The following is a 25,611-nucleotide window of genomic DNA, read 5'->3' as shown; positions in this document are numbered from 1 at the left end:
ACTGCACCACCAGATCTCTTGCCATCTTGTTTATAATTATATAAACATTCAATCTACTGCTTAGAGCATGATTATAAGGGTCACCCTTAGGATGGCAAAGGAGAAAGCCAGATGAGCCTGGATCCCTGATGACATTGTGAAGCTGCTGTATCTGAACCGGTAACATGCAGATTTCTTTCACATGGCATAAAAAATATACAGGATAGAATTTATTCTAGTTCAGGTTTCTATTACTAGCAGCCAAGTGCAATCCCTAATTCATACACCTACTAACAGTGACGTTTCTGGCAAAATCTGAATGAATGGTAGTTAAGAATCTAACTATAAGAGACTAGCCAATGCGATGTGCATCTTTGTTTATAATTCTCTAACTTGTGTTTTGAAATTTCCTACTTAAAATGTCTGTGCTAATGATTTCATAATCATTTGTGACTTTTCAATGAAGTGTTAAGTGCTCACAAAGCAAATTTACAAATGTCAAGTACAATTTGAGAATTACTGTGTCTCTTCTCTAAAATGCAATTTTGTACAATGCAATTTTGTACTGGGAGGTTTTCATAAGCTAAAAGCAATGCAAAACACACGGAGGAACTAACGACAAACCTTCTGGAAAGGTCATGAAACAGAAAATGTTCTGTAGCAAAAACTGAATGACCTGTACCCAAACTTCTTTTCAACATGGCAGCTAGAGACAAAGCAAGTATGAAGGGTAGGAGAATACTCCTCCACTTCCTCTTGGAAGCTCTGCTGTGGTCTGGTAGTAAACAGTCAATGCTTTTAAATTTTCAATAAACCAAGGAGGCATGAGCAGGTGAAAAGGAGAAATAGAGGGTATGGAGCTTACTTTCAAAAATGCTTTCTGTGGGAAAAACACCAACATCATCATCACCTAATGAGTGTTTTCCACTTTAAGTACAGATCAACCTCAACAGATGATGTCAAACATTTACCACAGAAAACTGAGAAGATATTCAAGATACTATCTTGAATATGACTTTTAAGGACTCACTCAAGTCAACTAATGAAACCTCAAGAACGTTTTTTCCCCTAATTTTTAGTAAAAGCAAAAAAAAAAAAAAAAACTGAAAATTTAATTAACACTTATTACAATCAGTAATATCAGCTGTGGATCAATTTTTAATGTTGATTTTTTGTATTGTATACTTTTCACATACAGGGTTATTTACAATAAAAGGATTCACTATATGTCATGTTACAAAAAAATTAAAACATTAATGATTAAAAAATATTATCAATGTACACCATTGTTGGTAAAAAGAAAAAAAATCTGGAAAAGCAATAGTGAAACAAGTCTAAACTCCTTCCCCAATGTAGCAATCCCCTCTGCAACGGTCCTAATGAATAGTCACCCAAATTCTAGCATGGTGATGGCAATGTCACTATCACAAAAAGTAAACCTTTCCATTACTAGGAGGCACTGTTTGCAAAGTCCTCCCCTATTCTCAGCCAAACCCTGTACTCACTGTTTCTAATTCTGTAATATGGAAATCACTGAACTTCTGCGCCCTCATTCATCTGATACCCCATCAAAAATCTGAAGATAGCTTTGATATCAACACCCAGGCCATCCCTTCTTACTCCCTGTTCATTAGATCAGCCATATATGAAAAGGTTTCTAGGTGTCTTTTTCCTTCCTGACTATGCTTCTTGGCTTGGTGTTTTTTGGGTTTTTTTTTTTTGTCAGCATTCATCTAAAAAATTCGGTATCTAAGAACAAGTGGATATGAAAAAGGACGAGGGTAGACTGGTGTACAATGAGCTGGGGCTCTTTATCTCACTGGATTATAACTATGATTTATTTGATGCTGAAGTCTTGGTCTAAAAGATAATGCCTATTACCACAATGTACTTATGAGAAAATAGGATCAGCTTTAGAATAATGTTTTACTAATCCTTTCCCAAAACGCACTGCAGTAAAAAACTGGGACAGCTAGTACTCTGTCAACCAATTTCTTGAAATATGTTTTGAAAATAGGTGTTTCTTTTTTTTTTTTTGCAATAGCAATACTTATAAGGGATACCATTATTAACACAGACCAATAAACATCAACAACTTTACCAAAAGGTATAAGCTATGATACAAAATTGTAAAAAATGTCTTTTTTTAAGATCCTCCTTCAATAATTACATTACCTGGTACCATAATCCACAACCACCCAGTCCTTTGCAGTTCCTGTGATAGCGTCATGATGTTGAAACAGTCCCAGATTCCTTCTGGCTTCTGTCAGTGCCATATAATGTGATGATGCAAGAAATTTACTTATCTTGTATTTCTGAGCTTTTCTCAGGGCCAAATAGTAAAGAATTTCAGCATCCCTAGTTGCATAAAACAGTCATTAATTTTTATTTCAAAACAAACAGTTTACTATCTAAAATATGTGACATTGATACCTTTTTAAATGGTTTTTATATAAATCCACAATTTCGGTCCAATTTGAAAAAGATACTGACAGTAAGATTTCTATAAAACTACCAAGGTATATGTTAGAGATTGAAATGTGTGCACCAATAATAAGTGTGGTAACTCCTAACCCCTACACCTAAGGAGGTAATCCCATTTGGGAATAGGGTTTTCTTTGTTATGTTAATGAGGCAATATTAGCGTAGGGTGTGTCTTACTAATCACTTTCGAGATATAAAAGGAGCAGATTAGGCACAGAAGCAAGGAAGCATGAATGAGGAAAGTTGAATGGCACTTGGAGATCTCCAAGGAAAGCCAGGAAGAATGTTAGAGAAGTTGAGACAAGGATTTTCCCCGAGAGGGGACAGAGAAAGCCTTCCCCTTGATCCAGCACCCTGAATTCGAATTTCTAGCCTCCTGAACTTTGAGAAAATAAACTTCTGTTAAGTAAAACTACCCACTTGTGGTATTTCTGTTACAGAGACACTAAGAAACTAAGACAGTATACACAGATCTATATTCTCAGTTGTCAAAGCTCACCACGACTTTGCTGATATTGGAGGTCCTTGTTCCACATGATGCTGAAGAGAAGCCAGCACCAGTCAGCAGCAAGATAGGTTTATTTATGTATGACATGATGAAAAATCATTTCAGCACAGCATTAAGAACTAGATAAATCTCTCTGTCCTCTTCAAAAGCAGTGCAGACATGCACTATGACATCCCCAGATAGCCACTCACTTTCACATACTAAGAGGAAAGATGGTGGAGACTGCAAAGCCATTGGGTAGGAGGCTCAGAGCACAGAGAAGGCAGGAAACAATGGCTCAGTGGCTTGGTGACTAGGGTTGGATCAACCGTTGAATGATAACATAGAACAACTACAGAGAATTTAACACTGTAAACTAAAAGATGATAAAATATATGTTGTCTTTTCCTCCTCTATTTTAAAGAAAAGGAAAAAACACTTTAAGGATAGGTTTTGAATAAGATACAGGGATTTATGATTACTATCTTGTATTTTTTTCATCAGGGAATATGGTTCAAGATGTTGCCATTGTTGTTGGGTGTCATCGAGTTGATTCAGACTCACAGAAAGGCTATCAGACAGAACTGCCCCCATAGGGTTTTCTAGGCTGTAATCTTTATGGGAGCAGATCAACAGGTCTTTCTCCCAGGGAGCCACTGGGTGGGTACAAACCAGCAACCTTTTAGTTAGCAGCCTAGCACTTAACTCTAGGTTTCTAAAAAGTTCCTTAAAAGGAGACATGGCTTGAAGGAGTGAAAAGTATTAGAAGGTTCTATATGCCAAACATGTTAAGAAAGACAGAGACAAAAAAATCAAGGCAGCTTAAAAATATATTAAGATATCAGGAAAAAGGAAAGATTGGAAGTGTGTGCAATTTTTATTCCTAGTTTGGTTTAAAAAAAAAAAAGATGAATTCCTTTAAATTGTAGATACAATCAAAGATTCTAAATGTTCTCTATTTTAAATTCTAACTTTTCCTAAAATCATGGCATGGGAATCACTAAATTTCAATTAAGTAAACTACATATACGTGTTCACATATACCTATAGCAAATATTCCTAGTTTCAAAAAGCGTATCTATTTATATACACTGCCAGTAAACTAGCTGCTGTGGAGTTGATTCCAACTCATGGCGACCCCATGTGTTGCAGAGCAGAACTGCTCCACAGGGTTTTCAAGGTTGTGACCTTTTCGAAGCGGACTGCCAGACCTGTCTTCCAAAGTGCCTCAGGGTGGATTCAAGCTGCCAATTTTTGGTTAGTAGTCAAGCGTGTAACCATTTGCGTCATGCAGGGACTCTTATTTACTCATACTAAAGTCCACTTTTTAACATCTAGGGTATCTGTGTATTTATATGTATACGTATATGTATTTATATGTATACGTATATGTATTTATATATACAGAGACCTCAAAAGTTAAGAAGTCGGCTTTAGTAGATTTTAATAATACCTCCTTCTTTATATTTATTCATATTTTTACAGTGTGCATAAGGGTGAATCATCACTATTATCTGACAATAAACTTATCTTCTAATAAATTAATTACATTTTGAAATTCACAATTTTTTTAAAAGCAGAACTTTCTATAGTACTAACATAACTACTTTCCTTAAATATATTTGATAAATTAAGATTGAAGCAACATTCAAACTTTTTGTTGCTAAAAATTATGTGACTCTTAAGAATCATTAATGCAACGGTCCAAGAGAATTTCTACGCTATACTAGCACTTGCTCTATTTTTATCATAGAGAGTTTAGTGGCTACCATGTTGGACAGTGCAGAAATAGAACATTTCTATCACTGCAGAAAGCACTATTGAATAGCACTAGTTTAGAATGTTTTCATGTTTTCTATCGACTTTTCTGTCTTCTCCTTGTCAGTTTACTTTTTCAGCCAATCACTCCACCTGCCCTATCAGTTCTCATCTCTTTTAAAGTTTGGTCTTCTAAGCAGAAAATCATACCTATAAAACATGTTCCAAATAAAATAAATAACAACTGAGATGGAACCTCTGAAGTTCTCCTACTTCTAAAATACATTAGTTTTAGAGTATGCTCTTTGAGGTGTACATTGTGGCTGCTAAGAGACCCTATTTGCTTCTTTTGATCCTTGCTTGCATTTCCAACAATAAAGCTTACCATAACTACTGACTTGCAGGTACACATGATGATGTCACTGAGTATTACCATGGTGTGTGAATATTAAAAATATATATATATATATATAAAACACAGAACATAACCTTTAGAATATCTAATTAGAAAATCTGCTCTTCCTTCTAGAACAAAAACCCATATAATAATTTGATTATTCTTTGGAGACATATCCATGATTGAATTGAAATTTCACAATTACATTAAATACAACATAACATTCATGCAGTATCACACAAAAAGGCTATGGTAACATAAATGAAGTGAATAAATAAATGTAGCAATATATAGGCAAATATACCTTAAATGGGATTCCATGACTCTATCCATTCGTTTGTAAAAGGGTCTGGATGTGAAGTAGCCGCTCCAGTAATGATCATCCCGGTCAGCGTAAGTGAAGAAATCTCCACTTAGAACGGGGAACATTGACTGGCTACTCTTTCCACTCTTTGTATCTGCTTTATCCACTGCATCAAAATAATCTGATAAAGTTCCAAACTGTATCTATTAAAATAAAACATTACACATCAATAATTCATCGCTACCTTAAATTTATTTAATTCTTACATTGAAAGGAAAAGTTGATAAATATTTAAGATGTGGTTCCAAGTTAAGATGAGCATATAGCCCAGACATTATGAAAATCAAAAGCAGGGGGAAATATCCATTGTTTCTTTCACTTGCATCAAGTTCCAAATTAAGAAAACTTGTATATCTAAGCAGTTATAAGGAAAACTATTTTAGATCTACAAATTTATGAATATGAAAAGCCCTTACATATCGCTAGAATTACAAAATGTGCAAGAATCTATGCATTGAAGAATCCAGGGATGAATGAAAAATGAGGGCAGGAGCTAAAATAAAAGACATATTTTGAGTAAAATGTTCCAGAAGTCTGGAAGAACAGTTTTGTTAGTCATAAACATAAAGTATTTTCATCTATCACACCATATGTGCATGCCTCCCCTCCCTTCCCCAGTTGGATTCTTGTGAGGGAGAAGGTAGAAAGAGACTATAAGGGCACCAGGTCATCAACAACACGGACTTTCTCTCTCAGCAAGTAACACACAAAGAGTGACCAGAATTGCAAGGTTGGTTGCTCACATGAAAAGCCCTTTCTGATTAATGACTTAAATTTCTGGATCATAAGTCCATTTTTATGAGTACAAACCTCTCTACAAATCAAAAGAAAAAAATAGCATTAGACCAGACTTTGTAAACAGATATTAAAAGGACCGAGCTAAAACCAAGCCCGTTGTCCTCAAGTTGATTTTGACTCATAGCAACCCCACAGGACAGAGCAGACCTGCCCCACAGGGTTTACAAAACTGTAAATCTTTATGGAAGCAAACTGCCACATCTTTTTCCAGCAGAGCAGCCAGTGGGTTCGAACCACTGCCCTTTCAGTTAGCAGCCCAGCACTTAGCCAGTGCGCCATGAGGGCTCCATTATTAAAAGGCAGTGTTGTTAAAAGTAAACAGATAATTCAACAGGGACTTGGGTTTCTTTTAATCATGAAGCTGATTTTAGTTTTGCTTCCTACCATATATACATACATATACACACACAGATATTGACAGCCACTTTGATTCAGTGTAGCAGAAAAATAAATTAAGGTTAGTTAAAAACAGTTAGTAGCACTCTAGCACAGTACAGAATCTGAATCCACATTTTGTTTATTCATTCATCTGTTGATGGACATTTAGGTTGCTTCCATCTTTTGGCTACTGTGAACAGTAAAGACATAAAAAGAAACGAAATCCTTATACATCCTACAACATGGATAATCCTTGAAACATCATGCTGAGTGGAATAAGTCAGTCACAAAAGGGCAAATATTGAACGTATATAAAACATACGTGTGTATACAGTAAAATATCCCACTTATACGAACTATTCAGAATAAGCAAGTGAATAGAGACCAAAATTTATTAGTGGTTACCACCAGTGAGAGGGAGGAGAAAAAGGGGGGTCACTGAGGTCCTGTTACTAGTGGTGGAATAATCTGGAAATGGATAGTGGTGATAGCTGCACAACATGACGAACAAAATCAATGTCACTGGATTGTACATGCGAAAATTGCTGAATTGGAAAATGATTTGTTACACATAATTTCACCACAATAAAACAATTTTTTTTTTAAAGTTGATCCTAAACCTATATAGAAACGCAAAGGGCTAAGAAGAACAAATGTAAGCCTTAGAAGGAAAACAAAATTTGAATACTTATGTTATCAGATACTATAGAGCTGTAGTAATTAAGACAGTGTATTACATGAAGTTAATCAAATAAATGAACAAAATTGAACAGAGCATCTAGACACAGATCCACACAAATGCAGTGTCATGATTATGACAAAAATAGTGCTGCAGTATGGTGGGGAAACTACAATCTTTTCAATAAAAAAAAAAAGTATCTTGATCCTTACCTCCACACAATTCACAAAAATCAATTCCCGAAAGATTACAGACCTAAATATTGAAGGTAAAACAATCAAGTTTCTAGAGGATATCTTCATAACAAATACACCTTCACGACCTGGGCTAAAGAAAAAAAATTCTTATACAGGACGGAACAAGCACTAATCATAAAGGAAAGGCTATTACATTAGGTTTAACTAAAATTAAGAATTTGTGTTCATCAAAGAATAGCATTATGAGAATGATAAGGCAGGCCACAGTGAGAGACAATATTTACATAACCTATATCTGAAAAAAGACTCAATCCAAAATATACAAAAGAACTACAAACAGTAAGAAAAAGCCAACTTAATTTGATAAAAAATGATGAAAAGACTTAAACAGGCCCTTAGCAAAAGAGGGAAACCCTGGTGGCATAGTGGTTAAGTGCTACAGTTGCTAATCATGAGGTCAGCAGTTCAAATCCACCAGGCGCTCCTCAGAAACTCTATGGGGCAGTTCTACTCCGACCTATAGGGTCGCTATGAGTTGGAATCGACTCGACTGCAACGGGATTGGTTTTTGGTTTGGTGACAAAAGAGGATACCCCAAAGGCAATAACCCCATAAAAAACGGCTCAATCTCATTTACATAACCACCAGGGAAATACAAAATAAAAACATCACACCTGTCAGAATGCATAAAAATAAAAAAACAAAACCGCAACAACTAACAGTACAAAGTTTGGAGAAACCGGAACTCTCATACAACAAATGGTGTGTCTATTTTATTTTGGAATACTGTTTGGCAGTTTAACGTGTACATACCCTATGACCAAAAAAGTCCATCTCATTTTATACCCACATGAACTCATACACGTGTGTGCCAAAAACGTGCAAAAAAAGAAAAAAAAATGTTCACAGCAGCTGTATTTATTGTGACAAAAAATGAAAACTAGCCAAATATCCACTAACAGTAGAATAGAAAAAAAATGTGGCCCATTCATGAAACGGATACTATACTTGATGGCATTAAAAAAGAATGAACTACTGTGATACGTAACAATATGAATGAGTATCACAAACACGATGCAGAACAAAAAAGGCCAGATACAAAAAAGCACATGCTGAATAATTTTCTTCATATAAAATCCAAAACAGGCAGGCATCACTAATCATGTTGACAGAGGTGAAAAAGTTAGTTTTGCCATGTTTGGTAATGACTAGCAGGAGACATGAGAACTCTTCCAAGGTATTATAAATATTCTACATCTTGATCTAGGTGGTGACCACATAGGGGTTTATAATTTGAAAAAAAAATTATCTGTGTATTTATGATTGGTGCACTTCTCTTAGGTATGTTATACTTCAATTAAAAACAACACCTAAAAATTGTTTTACTGGGCAAAAATAGGAGGAAATAGGTAAAATACTAAAATCAGGATCTAGTTTCCTCAGAAGCAGGCAGAAGACCCTTCTAGGGACCCCAAAGCCATTTGCCAGTGTTATGGATTGAACTGTGCATCCACCCCAAATGATATGTTGAAGTCCTAACCCCTATACCTGTAAACATGACCCTGTTTGGAAATAGAGCCTTTAAAGATATTATCAGTTAGGTTACCATGAAGTCATACTGGATTATGGTGGGTATATCCCTCATTTATTCTATACCTATTTTTTATATGACTGGTGTCCTTAAAAAAGAGAAGATAACAGAGTCAGTGAAACAGAAAAAGGATGCCATGTGATGCTGCAGCTGTAAGTCAAGGAATCCCTGGAGCTACCGGAAGCTAGGAGAGAGACATAGAACAGATTTTCCCTCAAAGCCTCGGAAGGAATCACCGTGGCCACCATCTTGATGTCAGGCTCCCAGTCTCCAGAACTGTGAGACAATAAATTTCTGTTCTTATAAGCCTCCTAGTTTATGGCATTTGATTACAGCAGGCCCTAACAAACTAATACACCCAGTTAAGTTTAAAGGTCAGATACCTATATACATATCCCCTTACTGATCAAATTTTCATGTATACAGTACATCTTTGAGGACAATAAAGAGATGATTCAACCATTGCCCCTGTGTTCATAATCTAGCAGAAATTCAAATTTAAACATCTTTAATAAACTTGATACTTTACATTTATCTATTCGATAAACCTGAATTCTTACTGCATAAAACGTGGTCCATTGTCAACTTTCTGATTTTCTATACTGTAACATCACTTCCTTTCTATAGTATTGTCATAGATCTTCTACTGCTTTACAGGTTAATACAGTAAAACCTATGAAAGCCAGAACCTGTGTAACATGGAAGCTCAAATATTTTCCACTAATAGATAGCAATAGAAGAAATGGTAAGACTGCACCCTGTCAAAGGCAGAAAATGGGGGAGACCTGGAAAAACAAGGCAGTCTCGTTTAGTTCCAGCTCTCACAGGTTCACTGTGAGTGTAAAAAACATGTTGGATAATTACTTTTTTCACACAGGGTCTCTAAGATGCATTAAAAGTAAAGACTTTGAAAGACTTATTGACCAAATGCAATATATAACTCTTGTTTGAATCTTGACTCAAACAAACCACATGTTAAAAAAAAGTTTTAATGACATCAGGAAAGTCTGAATCTATCTGGATGTGTAACATTATAGAATAATTGCTAAATTTTTATGTTATAATGATATTATCATTATGTTTTTAAATAGAATCCTGATCATTTAGAGATAATACTGAAATAGTTACAGATGAAACTAAATGATGCCTAAAATTTGCTCCAAAGTAATCCTGGGGGCAGGGAGGAGTTGGCAGAGGGCAAAACGGAAATAAGAGTGGCCTGATGTTGATGACCACGGTAGCTGAGCCATGGATATTGGGGGGAGGGGGGTGTATTTGTGTTATTCTCAACATTTTGGGGCATATTTTTAATTTTCCACAAGAAAAGATTTTTTAAAAAGTAAGAACCACAGACAAACGGTTCATTTTAGAAGTCTTCCTCATCTAAGAAAAATGCTAGCATATTCTGGGGACATAAGAAAATTGTTTGCAAAATTCATGACACGTTCGTGTACATCTGCCAGTCACACTGCTAAATCACAAGGACGCAACTGTCAGAGAGAAACAATAAACTTTCAATGCTGGTAGAAACGCAGGCCATTACTGAAAAACAAAAATCACAACTCAGTAGGTATATATTCTCCATCACATAAAAGTGATACCCCTCAAATCTGCAAGGAATGGTAGGAAAGGTACAACTCTTGAAATGGAACTATAGTACAAGGTAATGTTCCTCTTACTGAATTATACTGTTACCTAAGAACTAGGTATTCTGGGAAATACTGGGATGCAGGGCGATGAGACTAAGGATACTGTGTTTAACCTCATTCAATAATAAAGGCTCAACTTCCAATACAGTATCATAAACAAGTATTCCCTTATTACCTTAACATTAAACTGAGGCTGAGAATTCATATAGTCAAAAAGTAGCTGATAATTCTTGAACTGCTGATCCCACTCTGTGCGCTCACAGTAGCGGAAATCATCTCCTAGTGGGGCCAGGACAACTTTTGTCTGGAAAAGCTTCGATTTCTTACGGTACTGATCTAGAAGCATCTGAGCCCTACAAAAGAAAAAGGGAAAATATGAATACCATTAAGAAAAGGAAAATGTGGCAGCTGATCAAAAAGAAATTATTAAATATTTTATCTATATTCTTGATTAATGATTTACAAGGCAGATGTTTCAATTACCATAATAATTTTCATCATCCATGTAAAATATTCATAAAATCTTATCAAAAGGAATAATCTGCTTTTTGGTATTGCTTTCCAATAAATTTCAATAGATTATTCTTAGAGAAATACAGTCACACAACAGCCTTGACATACAATTACTGAGAGCATCGATGACCCCCCCAAAGCCCAGCCACAGAGCTTGGATCCCAAATTAACAGCCCATGTTTAGCCCAATAAGACAATAAGGATTTCTCATCTATATGAACCTGGAAATTTGCTTTGCCTTAATTAATTTAAAATGGCCTGATGAACACAGAAGAAAATATAATATTCTGAACAAAACAAAAATGAATCAATAAATTTAAATCTGTTAACATTTTACAGAACCATACTCTTGCTTCAAAGGGAAGATCAATTTACTTAATACCTGCCACCAATTACCTTGAGCACTTATCACAGCAACCTTCTCAATACTGACCACCAGATAAAGCTGAGGAGCTGAGTTGGCTGTTTTGGTTTCTACCTCCCTGGGCTCTAACCCATGGTACAACAGGTCGGCTAAGCACAACGTGCTGATGTGCCGAAACAGCTTTTACATTTCAGATTCTCGTACTCTGCAGAATACCCTTTGGAATATGCTGAACTGGGGTGCCATTTGAGGAAGTCTGGGAATACAAACTGACCAAGAGGAACAGCTTGTGAAAAAGAAACTGGACAAGCAGATGAACCCAGAGTAGTTCCCAATGTGCATGATGCCAAAGTTTAAGAAATCAGGGATAAACGACAAATACAGGCTTTTTACCCAGTATTCCAGTTTTTATCCAGAAATAAACTCAAATCCTCTGTATAAAAACCGATGAAGATAATTCAAAGAATATACATGCTGGATTAAGACATATAGTAGCAATAATAGGAGAACACTTAATTAAAATAAGATTCTTACATGATCTTTTTAAATTGATAGTCTCTGAAATTCCTTTACAAATATTAAATTACCAGCTATAACTTAATATTTGGTGAGTAAAATATAACCCCAATGTTCTGCTATAACATAGAGTGCTTAGTCTTCTGAGATCAGCATTCAGTGCAGCAGTTAATTTTTTATAAGTAATTTATAGTCTACATTTACCAAAAATAATTTTACATTACTACCTGCAACACAAAACACACATACGAAATTAACCACACAGAAATACAAATAAAACCAAAAGAAACAAGGAAAAAATATCAAAGACACAAACCACAGAATTAAGATACACTGTGACTGCACATTCATCTGGATACTCTCTAAACAGCCAGCATAAAAAGGGATATTTGGACGTTTAAATGCATGCCAAGGTTTTCTATTAGATAAGCTGTATCTCGTGTGTGTACGTGTAAAGCACAAATACAGGAAAGAAATCACAAACATTAATGGCATGTCTTTGACATGTGGCATCTATCCTAACTCTCCAGCTCCTGCCTAGAATATGCCAACACTGGGAAAGTGAACAACCTACACCGCCTGGTATGAAGCAGACACTCACGAAATTTATAGCGAACTAATGATGAACGAATTGACCGACATCACATTTAAAAATGCACAGCAGCAATTTGTTCTTAACTTATTCTAGCAGGTAAGAAATGTCAACTTAACTAGAACCAAGAGAATAAAATTTTTCCTGAAACATCAAATCAACCGAAATTTAATGGAAAAAGTCAACTTAAAGTATATGGTTTTAGACCAAAAAATAAATTTGCAAAGCAGAAGAACCTGCTGAACTAGACATAGCAAAACATGTCTTCTGTATCTGATAGTTATATCTCATTTTCTTCAGATTATGGAAAATACTATCAAACTAGAATTCAAGGGTTTGATTTCCATTCACAATCAGGTCAAAGAAGAAAAAAGAAAAAAAGGAAGATGATATTTGGAAGTAAAGTAACCAGCAAAGTTAAAATTTCAAGAAGTCAGAAAAAACTATATATAAGTATTACAAAGACTCATTCATCCATATGTTTTCAGGTGCCTGGAAACCACTTTCACAATTACAGGAATGGGCTGAGCATGAGGTATGTTCCTGGTGGGGCGGGGGGTGGGGGGGGCAATCTTTAAAAGGTTAGATGATATGGCAAGAGAGTTACACAAAGTCAATTTTTCCCTCACATATGTCCCCAAAGCACCCAAAAGTGAGAAAGGGTCTCACATAACACCTCTGAGTACACTGAGACTCCCATCTGAGCACCTGACCAACCCTTAGAAAGGTCCCCACCCTGACCACCTGAGCCGAGGAGTAGTATAAATATCTGAATGACTAACAGCTGTTTTCCCAGCTAGGCAGGCAAGGGGCTCCCCTTTCTTTCCCCTACACCTCACATAATGTACTTGTTCTCTTCTACCTAACTAGTAACCCTACAAAGTGGACTGTTCCATATTTCTCATTGGCTCTCACAGATGTAGGAGCCAAGAAAACAATACTAGGTTGCTCCCTAACCTTGCGCAGAGTTTTTCAAAACACCTAGGAAAGTCAGATGTTGACAGAAGGGCCCCAGGCTTCCAGCAGGCTACCACGCTGAAATGCTCTGTGACTGCGACAGTGAGACGCTCACACCGGAGTGTTTTCTTTATGGCCACAAGGACTCACTCAAGGCAAAGAGACCCACTCTCACCTTCCTCCTCATACACTTGTTTGTAAGCATTAAAAAAATAATAATAAGATTCAATAGTAGAAAGATCTTACTTTATTTAAGAGGCTTTATTATTTTTCTAGCAGGGTTGAGTGTTTCTGTATTATAACACAATGTTTTATTTTAGTATATTATACATGCAGTCCTAGGTTACGAATGTCCAACTTAGGTACTAATCATAGTCAGGAACCAACCCAAGTAAAGCCTATTATACTAAAAATTCAAGGTACATGCAATGGTTCATAACAACAAATGGGCGGTACTGTGCGACACACACCAGAATGTTGTTATTATCATTACTGTATTATTATGTTAAAGATGTTCCAGTGTATACGGAAGTATTTAATGTTTTTTATGCATAGAAAGGTACACTGTATACTATATACAAAGACAAACATTTGACCAACTCATGTTAGATACAGATACGCCTAACTGTTCCAACTAACGTACAAATTCGACTTAGAGACAGACTCAGGAACAGAACTCATTCATAATCTGGGGACTGCCTGTACACCACTAATGTTTATGTGAAGAAATTAAACTTTAAAAGCACCAAAATTAGAAACTCTAGGTAACATGGTTTAATGAGATACTTCCATCATTAGCACAATTTTCTTCTAAAAAATTATTCATCCCTTCAATTTTTATTTAAATGTCCTTAAATATTTCTAATTAAAGTTTTTTGTAAGTCAAAAACATCAGAAAGATGCAAAAATGTGTTTTCATCAGGGCTGGGCAGCATTCACTATTACTGAAATTGTTATTAAGGGAAGAGATAATTATACTGTTCATGAGTTCCATTTCAATAAATGTGTTTTTGCAGTTCAGCTGCTTTTCTTACCAATTTGTACAATAGGGACCAGAAGTTTTATTATCAACAAAAGTATGTGAAGTCAATCACACGCAGTCGAAGGCTTTTATAGCGAGGGCAACAGAGATGGTAATAATAGTGCATTATAGGTTATCCATTGTATATTGATCTACTATTGTTCACTTTCCATTAAATTATAACACATAAGAGGTATAGTCAAGGTTCTGGTATTTTTTTTTTTTTTAATTAATTTTTATTAAGCTTCAAGTGAACATTTACCATTCCAATCAGTCTGTCACATGTAGGTTTACATACATCATACTCCCTTCTCCCATTTGCTCTCCCCCTATTGAGTCAACCCTTTCAGTCTCTCGTTTCGTGCTAATTTTGCCATCTTCCCTCTCTCTCTATCTTCCCATCCCCCCTCCAGTCAAGAGTTGCCAACACACTCTCCAGTGTCCACCTAATTTAATGGGCTCACTCTTCATCAGCATCTCTCTCCCCCCCGCTGACCAGTCCTTTTCATGCCTGATGAGTTGTCTTCGGGGATGGTTCCTGTACTGTGCCATCAGAAGTTCTGGGGAGCATTGTCTCTGGGATTCCTCTAGTCGCATTCATATCATTAGGTATGGTCTTTTTATGAGAATTTGGGGGTTCTGGTATTTTTTAAGCTGCTTTATACCTGGCTGAATGAGTACCTTGAACAAGGACAATGTTGGCTTACTGCAGCCCATGAATTCAAACCTTCAGCAACCAGCAGCTGAGCAGCTACTTTGTTCAAGATGTTGTCTTAGGAAACGCATCTTTTCTTACCTGTTTTGGACATTTCCAGGATATATTGTTTCTGGGGGGATTCCCCAGGGACAACCAACCCTGCCTCCAGGAAGCCGTTTAAAATCAAACTGGCAGCATATTTTAGGATCAGGTCCACAAGTGTGAGGGATGTCATAGCTGTAGAAGGGCATCATATGGCAAAAAATATCTGTGACAGATCCCACATCTGAAAGAGAGTCAACAGACAATGTGCATTTGTCAAATGTGTTTTCCCCAAAACTGTTCAAGTCTCAGAACTTTATACATATATAAAGTCAACAGCCCCAGGAGCCCAGGTGGCACAACAGTTAAGCTCTTGGTTGCTAACCTAAAGGTTAGTGGCATGAACCTACCCAGTCAATTCGCAGGAGAAAGACCGGGTAATCTGCTTCCTAAAGATTATAGCCCAGAAAACCCAATGGGGCAGTTGTACCCTGCACTGTAGGGTTACTATGAGTCAGAATCGACTGGAGAGCACCTAACAGCAACAACGTACACCAGTAGAATTTAATAGCCACTAGTCTGAACTGGAGCCCTGGTGGCACGGCGGTTAAGTGATATGACTGCTAACCGTAAGGTCGGGAGTTTCAATCCACCAGCTCCTCCTTGGAAACCCTATGAGGCAGCACTATTCTAACTTTTAGGGTTGCTATGGGTTGGAATGGACTCAATGGCAACGAGTTCGTCTGAACTGGAGCAGTGGTTAAGAGCTCTGGCAAGATATGGCTGCTAATCAAAAGGTGTGCAGTTCAAATCCCCTAACTACTCCTTGGAAACCATATGGGGACAGTTCTACTTTGTCCCATAGGTAGGGTCTTTATGAGTCAGAATTGATGGCAATGGGTTTAGTCTGAACTAGGAGCCCTGGTGGCACAGTGGTTAAGAGCTATGGCTGTTTTACCAAAAGGTTGGCAGTGGGAATTCACCAGCTGCTCCTTGAAAATCCTGTGGGGCACTTCTACTCTGTTCGATAGGGTCACTATAAGTTGCAATCGTCTCGACGATAACAAGTAATATCTAGATGCCAGCGTGTATTGACATCACTGGTCCAGAGAGGTCAGAAGCCAACCAGTAAGCGAGCTGGCAAACTAACAAGCAAGTAACAGTAGTTATCTTTGTGAGTAGGATCCTGGGGTTTTAAATACCACCCCGACCCCCGGCCTTTGGTTTATGAATGGATTTTCATTTTTCAGCAATGAGTATATATTACTTTTATAATAAAGACAGACAGACAAACGAAAAAATGAAAAGCATCCTTTACATTAAAAAAAAAAACTTGTCAAGTCAACTGACTCACAGCAACCCTACAGGACAGAGAAGAACTACCCCATAGGGTTTCCAAGGAGCAGCTGTTGGATTTGAACTGCCAACCTTTTGGTCAGCAGCTGAAGGCTTATCCACTGCGCCACCAGGGCTCTTTACATAGGGGAAAAAAGGAAAATAACTGCTTTATTAAGAACCAGAACACACAAAGAAGGCCAACTTAATCCTACAACATCTTTTTAAAGCAACACGTTCAAATCAATCAGGTAAGTTCTAAAATACTCCAGTTTTATCTTACACTCCGGTTAGTAAAAATAATTAAAAATTCCTCTTCAAATTCTAACACTATTACAGTCTGTACATTTCTGTAGCCATCAGCTATTTCACCAGCTGAGCTATATTCATGGGTATGACGCCATGAACACTGGTCACTAAGGCTTGCTACCTACTTAGAGGCTGTTAGAAGTCCCAGGGCTAAAAACAACTTCCTCCTCCTTTCTCTGTATAAAATACAAACTCAGCACTCGACTATTTTCTCACTAAATAGTACTCTCACCGTACTATTTAGCAGCTCATTTACACACTTCATTTTATTTGTTACATTTGTTTGTGTGTGACTTTTCTCAAATTAGACTATAATTTCCTTACAGGCAAGGGTGCAATTTGAATGCAGGCACTGGTTTAAGCAGGTTTTCTTCAAATTAACAATCTTTTTTTAAATTAATATGCTCCTCCAACAAGACACAACCACAACAGGTTCATGTTTTCCCTACAGGTTTAATCTTTCAGAATAAAATATGATGGAGCTAATTGCTTCTCTTACTGAAGAATCAACAGTACATGTAAGAAAGTTACTGTCCAGAATTACAAATGATTTTTCCCAAACACTTAAGGGGTTCTAGACAACACAGGAAAGCCAGTATGATGTAATGAAGTAGTTCCAAACTGTTTTAGCAGCAAATTGCTTATTTCAGATGAAATCTTACTGAGAACTTGGATAGAAGTGCATGCCAAGGCTTAGGAGCTAGAACTTCAGAAGTGCACAGAACTGGGTTCAAATCTCTGCTCAGCACTTACTAATTGTGTTACTTTTGGCAAACAGCTTCCCGTATCTACACTTCCATTTCTTCACTTTTATAAAGGGATGATAATAGAGCCTAATGTAAAGGGTAATTATGAAGATTAAATGAGAGCATGGGCATAAAGCATATAATGCATTGCATGACCCATAATAAGGACTTAAATAAAACAATAAAGTGTTCATGAATAAATGGGGAATGAAGAAGGAAAGTTTAACCTTGAAGCTTAATCTTCTCTCCTCTCCCCATGGAAGAGCTACAGGGGTACGTACTGGGAACACCTGCATGCCCAGAGAACACAGCGTGGAAACAAGTAATTAGGGAACACGAAGGCCATTCTAGAAGAACACAATAATGGTTTTAAAAGGCAATTCTTACAAGATGCAGAGATAAGACAGAAGGAAGGAACTCTGGCGGAATATGAGATAACAACTGGATATCAGTCACGTTCAAACGCACGTTCAACTTTGTGATAAACACGTGCTTTATAAATTAGAAGCAAAGGAAAGTATTATTTGTAAAATGAATACACATTATATTTATTTACTTCCTTTAGACATAAAAAAGAATCTATAAAGTCCAGTTGATAAATATGATCATCATTGCTTAAATGAATCTTGCTATATATACAATATTTGAAAAAAATTATATTAAGAGTATGTGTGTATCTGATGGTGCAACAGTTAAGTGCTTGGCTATTAATCGAAAGGTTGGAGGTTCGAACCCACTCAGCGGCTCCATGGGGAAAGATCTGGTGATCTGCTTCCATAAAGATTACAGCCTAGAAAACACTATGGGAAAGTTCCACTCTGCCAAAGGGGCCACGAAGAGTCGAAATCAACTCCACAGCACCTAACATCTTTAGCCAACCTGATTTGCAGGACTGACACTCTAAATAAAATCCACAACCTCATAAGTATATAAAAAAAAAAAATATATAAGTCTTATGAAATAACATCCAGGTCAAGTGAGATATTCAACTTTAATGAAACCCTACATACCCCAATTCTGTCTCCAAAAAAACTCCAGCGTCTTATGCAAGGCAAAATTTTTTTTAACTGCATAATGAACTCTCTGGATAAGCATGTGAGAAAATCCAGCACGTTTCAGAAGATAAGCCATTGTTGGTGAATGTCCAAAAGGGTCAATAGCCCAACCAGACCGAGGTTTCACTCCTGTTGGTAAAGAATATAAATATAAACATAATATAAATATAAAGAATATAAGTGTTATTAATTCATTTTTCAATTGACAAATGAAATAAAAAGAAATCACAACACATTCAGACCCATCAGAGTTCCATGGTCTCCTAGGTTATAAGACAAAGACACTACCCAGCATTATCCTTTATCAAACAGTCCCAGCAAGATTCTCTGAAGGGGGGACCCTGCCATTGCCATGTCCACCAAGGCTGAAGCAGGGGAATGTTCACTGGAAACTAATCACACTTTCTCTCTGTCATGCTGAGCACATCAGATTACTCTACAGTTTTTGCAGTTAGCCATTTGGAATTGAAATAAAAGTTCTGCCATTTTATAACCATTGTAATGCTGCTGTCATTCATTGGAGATAGAGAAACAAAGAAGACCAAGTCTCTGTCCTCAAGGATTGCACAGTTCCTGTGGTCTGTGAAGCTGGATAACCCAGCAACTAGCTACTATGTAATACAGGGTAACTCTTTTCAACCTATCCTCCCCAGTCCCAACATTACAGATTTTTAAGCTGTCTTTCATGCTTTTAGAATAGCCTCAAATCACCCTCTAACACAGTCACTGAACTGGCCAAAATAACTGCACCCTATGGAAACAGCAGTCAAGAAATCAAATGATGTATTGCATGAGGCAAATCTGCTGTAGAAGACCTCTCTAAAGCATTAAAAAGCAAAGATGTCACCTTGAGGACTAAGGTGCACCTGACTCAAGCCATGGTATTGTTCAATCACCTCATATTCATGCAAAAGCTGGACAATGAATAAGGAAGCCCAAAGAAGGATTGATGCCTTTGAATTATGATATTGATGAGGAATACTGACTATACCATGGACTGCTAGAACAAACAGATCTGTCTTTGAAGAAATACAGCCAGAATTCTCCTAAGAAACAAGATGGTAAGACTCATTCTAACATACTCTGGACCTGTTATCAGGATGGACCAGTCCCTGGAAAGGATATCATGCTTGGTAAAGCTAGAGGGTCAACAAAAAAAGAGGAACACCCCTCAATGAGATAGATGCATACGGTGGCTACAACAATGGGCTCAAGCATAACAACGATTGTGAGGATGGTGCAGGACCAGGCAGTGTTTTTTTTTTGTTGTACACAGGATCTCTGTGAGTCAGAACTGACTCCATGACACCTAACAACAATTTCATGAAGTCTTAAGATATTTGATGCTGGTGCTTTCTTTGTACCTACAAGAGGCCAGTGAAATTTTATACACCTGGCTCACACCAATCAATTAAAGATATATCTCAAGAAGAGAGGATAAAATATTAAAAAATAATAAATACAAAGAGTAGAATTAATGAAATAGATTATTCATCTACCATTATACCCATCTGCCCTTTTCTTTACTCAGGTTTCTAAAATAAGGTTGTCTAGATACAACCTATAAATCAACATAAATAATACTGATGTACACAATTTTTTTCATTCAAACACCTATTTGACACCTTCCATATATCTAAATCTGTAAGAGGCCCTTCCATCCCATTGCCATAAAGTCGATTTCTACTAATAGTGACCCTACAGAACAGAGTAGGACTACTCCATAGAGTTTCCAGGCAATAATATTTACAGAAGCATGCTGCACATCTTTCTATCTTTCTCCCACGGAACAGTTGGTGGGTTCAAACCAACCAACCTTGCGGTTAGCAGCCAAGCACTTTAACCACTGTACCACCCTTATGAGAGGTCTTAGGTTACTAAAATGAGTTAATCCTGATCCTGACTCTAGCTGCATAGAAGACCATGAAACTAGGTATTGCACAGAGTAACAGAAAGACAGCAGAGAAAAGAACTCTGCAGAATCCCAAAGAATGCCATAAAGATGGGAAGCCGGCAAAGAAGACTAAGAGGGAAAGATCAGAACACTTGGGAGATCAAGAGTATGTGGTATATGCATTGTCAAAACTCAAAGAACTGACCACTAAGAATTTGTACATTCACCATCTGTAGTTTACCTCCAGAAAATTGTAAACAAATAGTGGACTTTAATTGGTAATCTTGCTTTTTGTGGTGGTATTTTTTATGGGTTAACAATTCTAAATCTAATACCTTTCGTGTATCCTAGGTTTCAGCAAATGAGTAAATATACTGAGGACAATGGAGCCAGATTTTCACTCTTAAGGAAAGGAATTACAAATATAAAAATGTGGGAAAGTAGAATGTATCCTATGATATTGAATTGGAATAGGAGACATCAGTACTAACATATGCTATTCAATACGTAAATATAAAAATTCAGATATATATGTGTATGTGTATTCACACACACACGTATTTCTTAGCTCAGTACACTAGGAGGGCTTAGAAGCAAAAACACCTCAGTACTAATAAACACACCTTTGCTCCCAGACCTTGGCCTCAAAATGCCATTCTCCCTTAAAAGTAATTACAGCTCCCCAAAGAAATGGCTTATCCAAGGTCTGAGACTGGGACAGATAAACCTAGAACATATCTTAGATGGGAAAGTAAAGAAGTAATCAAAGAATCATTGGGCTATGTCAAAATAACTCAGTAGACAGCTTGAAGGGGCTCCCACTGGCCATATTTGAGACAAGGGGGGCATTAAAATAAATAATGAGAGCCTATTGAGCAAGATAAGAATACATGAGCCCACACTGATACAAACAAGTAAATAGGAAATAAAAGGGAAAGTTCTGACTTTTAGTAGACTGCAAACTAACAATTATAGAAGAAACAACGGAGTTAGAAAATCATTAATCGATGCTAAACTGGAACATAAAAAGTTTGATGAGAAAGAGAATATTTATCTATTCTCCATGTATCTCCAACAAATTAATTATGACAGATATTATAAAAGGGAAAATGTAATGATACAATGAAGAAACTTAGCTAACACACCTTAAGCAATTAATCCAACACTGGAAAAACAGACACCATGTGTCTACCGATACAATTCCCTGTGGAAAAACAGAACATCCCTTCAATAATATCTCAGCCAAGAAAAGAACAAAAAAAAAAAACAAACATAACCTGAATTGAATCATGAGGAAACAGAGACAAAATCAAACTGAGAAATTTTCTACAACTTAACTGGCCTGCACTCTTCAAAAATGTCAAGGTCAAAAAACCAAAAGAAAGGTTAAGGAATTGTTCCAGATTAAAGGAGACTAGATAACTAAATGTCATACATGACCCTACCTGGATTAGATCCTGGTGGGGGAGGGGGAGTGCTGGAAAAGACATTATTGGGACAACCAACAAAATTTTAATATGGCCTATGAGCTAGACTGTAGTACTGAATCACCGTTAACATTCCTGATTTGGTAACTGTATTCTGGTTATGTGAAAAAAGTCCTAATTTCTAAGAAAATATACACTGAAATATTTAATGATAAAAGGACAAAATGCCTCAACTAACTCTCAAATGGTTCAGAAAAAATATGTATACAAGTTTATCTATGTACAGAGCATATGGGAGTCCTTCATGAAATCTTTTTTTAATTAAATTACAAAATAAAAAAATGTGTCGTCCCAAATAACAAGGGCCGAACAAGCCTACAAACAAGGGCAACAGTCAACACTAAAGGTTATAGAAATGCCAATAAAATGAGATTTTAGTGTCCATTAAACAATTATAGCATCACTGGTGATCCTCTCCACATCAAAATCACTTGATCTACAAGATAGCAACTTGTCTGCAAGATTAAAGAATGACTGAAAGGTAACTATGATATAAAATGAAGATGAGCTCTAGGAAAAGATGTAGCGAGGAACCCAGTACCCAGTTAGGGTTTTCCTTGGTACGGGCAAAATAATATATTCTTTTAAAGAAGGGGGAAAAAGCAAATTTAGGAAAAAGTACAATATAAAAAAAGTTCCCAAATTTTATAAACAGGGCATGTTTACTGATAAAACCAGGAAAGATCGTACAAAGATTTTCTGCCTTCATGCAAAAATAGCATTAGAAAATATATAAAAATTGTTAGAAATACAAATAAACACTACAGGAAACAACTATTAAAAAGAATAACACAAAACTCATTTTTTGACAAATCTGGTAAACTTAAAAATAAGACCATGAATAATAATAATAAAGTGAAATTGGGTTATTTCAAGTATATTTAATATTATAGTTTACAAGAGGTTATAGAGTAGTGACAAAAACAGATTTATTTTGAACAAAACGCAAAACCTTAAAAACTTAAAAACTCAAATTTTAATAATAAAGTCCAAAAATGCAGAAATTAATAACCAAAGATTGGTGGCACAATGGTTAAGTGCTCGTACTCAGCTGCTAATCAAAAAGTTGGCGGTCCAAACCTACCCAGCGACTCCGTGGGAGAAAGGTCTGGTGATTTGTTTCTGTAAAGACTACAGCCAAGAAAATCTTATGGGGCAGTTCTACTCTGTCACATAGGATTATTACCCAGCACCCAGTGCCGTCGAGTCGATTCTGACTCATAGCAACCCTACAGGACAGAGTAGAGCTGCCCCATAGAGTTTCCAAGGAGTGCCTGGCTGATTCGAACTGCCAACCCTTTGGTTAGCAGCCGTAGCACTTAACCACTACGCCACCAGGGTTTCCTATAGGATTACTATGAGTCAAAAATTGACTAACAACAACAAACACTAAAATGTAAAATTTCATAACCAAATGTAAAAATAAAATCTCCAGAATAACACATAGTTCTAACCTATTTAGAAAACAAAACTGAGAATCCTAATTTATGAGATGCAGACAAAGCTACAGGAAGAGGAAACTTCACATACTTAAAAAGAAAGTAACTGAGTCCAAGGAACTCCTGAGAAAGGTCTCCCTGGACTCAGCTTCCTCAGCTTTATGAAACATGTGGTAAGACTCACTTAGGTGCTCAACAAGCTACCAACTAAATTCACAGAAGCCTGTAGGTCTAAAACCGTAAACAATTTTGTTGTGATAAGTGTTGGTTAAGTGTGTTAGAATACTGGGGATGGAGCAGAGAGAGAAGTGGCTGAGCCCCCCTTGTGTCTACTGCGAGGAGCTCCCCCGGGAAAAACCACCTGAGCCTTATCGAGGGCAGCACTGCTCTTCTCCAGGTAGCCTGGGGTAGCAAGAACACACTCCTGGGCTGATCCTGTCACACTGCTGCAGCCCTCTGCCTGGGCTGCAGAAATACGCACCAATTCCATTTCTGCAGTTTGCTTGTGCTGACTCCTGCCAGAAGAATGAAATGAATGGGTATGCTCTCTCACAAGAGGCCTCCCTTCCCCTTGCCTTTGGTTTGTAGAAAGAGAAATAGAGTTAAAATGTGTGCTTTGTGTGCACAGGTATGCCTTACCAACTCCATGAGAAGAACAGAACAAGCTGAAAGAGAGAAGGAAACACAAAAATATCTGCACTGACTTAAAAGAAAAAAAATCAGCAGGTCTTTATGATCTCAGTTTTGTGGGGGGGAAAAAAAAAAACTTTACTCTCTCTGCTTTATAATGTTCTATATATCACAACAGTAGTTTTCTCTGAATGGTAGGGATAGGAAGATTTTGCCTTAATTTCTGCTAACATATATTACTTTTGGTCTTGTCCCACATTTGAAAGCATATTATTTATACAATAAAATACTGTTTAAAACTATAAAGAGGTTGGGTTTCTGACCAAGTCAATTTTAAAAATTTATACTTTCAATAGGAATTAGATTATATTAATAATTATGGCAAAGTTTTCAGCATTATCAAAAAATTTTACCTCTAATAAAAGGCCCTGTAGGCAGAGAATTTTAGCAGTAAATTCTTTTCAAATGTCCATGAATTCTTATGAAACACAAAAGGATGGAATGCTACCCAATTCATTTTATTAAGTAAACAAATAAAAAACCATATAAATGTAGCACATTAAAAAGAAAACCAATCTCACTCATGAAAACAGACATAAAAATCATAAATAAAAACACTAAACAAACTGAATTCAAGAGCAACAAAACCGAAAGGAATTTATCTCAGGAGCTCAATGACTTTTTAATTGAGCAAATTACTGCCATCCATGGAATAGGAAAAGCTATATAATATTAAAAGACGTCTGAAAGAAATCCAGTAATATTCAATACCTACTGCTAACTGAAAACTGAAAAAGACTAGGAAGAAAAGAAATTTTCTACACACTATAAACAATCTCTACTTAAAATAATAGACACCGAGGTCAAATGGCATAACATAGTTCACAAAGACAATGTTAACATCCCACTTTGATGAGTAGTGTCTGGGGTCAAAGAAAAAAAAAAGATTATATGATAATTAGTATGGTACAGCTAAAAAATTTCCATTAAAATCTGGGACAAGAAAGCCCACTATCATTATCCTATGCCACTGTTCTAGAAAATGTGAACAATGTAATAAAATATGGTGTATATACCATACATAAAAATTAACTCAAAATAGAGCACAGGCCTAAGTATATGAGCTAAAACTATAAAACTCATAGAAAAAAAACAGTAAGTTTTCATGGCCTTGGGTTAGGCAATGGATTCTCAGCTATGACCACAAAAGCATGAGAAACATAAGAAAATACAGACAAATTGGGCTTTATCAA

The 25,611-nt window shown here is 36.5% G+C and overlaps 1 protein-coding gene across 1 annotated transcript in view; it reads right to left on the bottom strand.

Annotated features, from left to right (window-relative positions):
* Positions 1–25,611, bottom strand: part of MAN2A1 (mannosidase alpha class 2A member 1) — a 180,989-nt gene that overhangs the window by 86,649 nt on the left and 68,729 nt on the right. The window contains exons 6-10 of the mRNA XM_049871853.1: positions 18,864–19,037; positions 15,521–15,707; positions 10,937–11,114; positions 5,410–5,612; positions 2,155–2,337 (exon numbers count right to left, since the gene is read on the bottom strand). Coding sequence (XP_049727810.1) covers positions 2,155–2,337; positions 5,410–5,612; positions 10,937–11,114; positions 15,521–15,707; positions 18,864–19,037 — 925 coding nt within the window. The remainder of the gene's footprint in view (positions 1–2,154; positions 2,338–5,409; positions 5,613–10,936; positions 11,115–15,520; positions 15,708–18,863; positions 19,038–25,611) is intronic.

The sequence above is a fragment of the Elephas maximus genome, chromosome 2 (genome assembly GCF_024166365.1).
Source record: "Elephas maximus indicus isolate mEleMax1 chromosome 2, mEleMax1 primary haplotype, whole genome shotgun sequence".
Classification (NCBI taxonomy): domain Eukaryota; kingdom Metazoa; phylum Chordata; class Mammalia; order Proboscidea; family Elephantidae; genus Elephas; species Elephas maximus.
The sequence above is the reverse complement of the archived record's forward strand: the minus strand, read 5'-3'. Positions and strand labels throughout refer to the sequence as shown.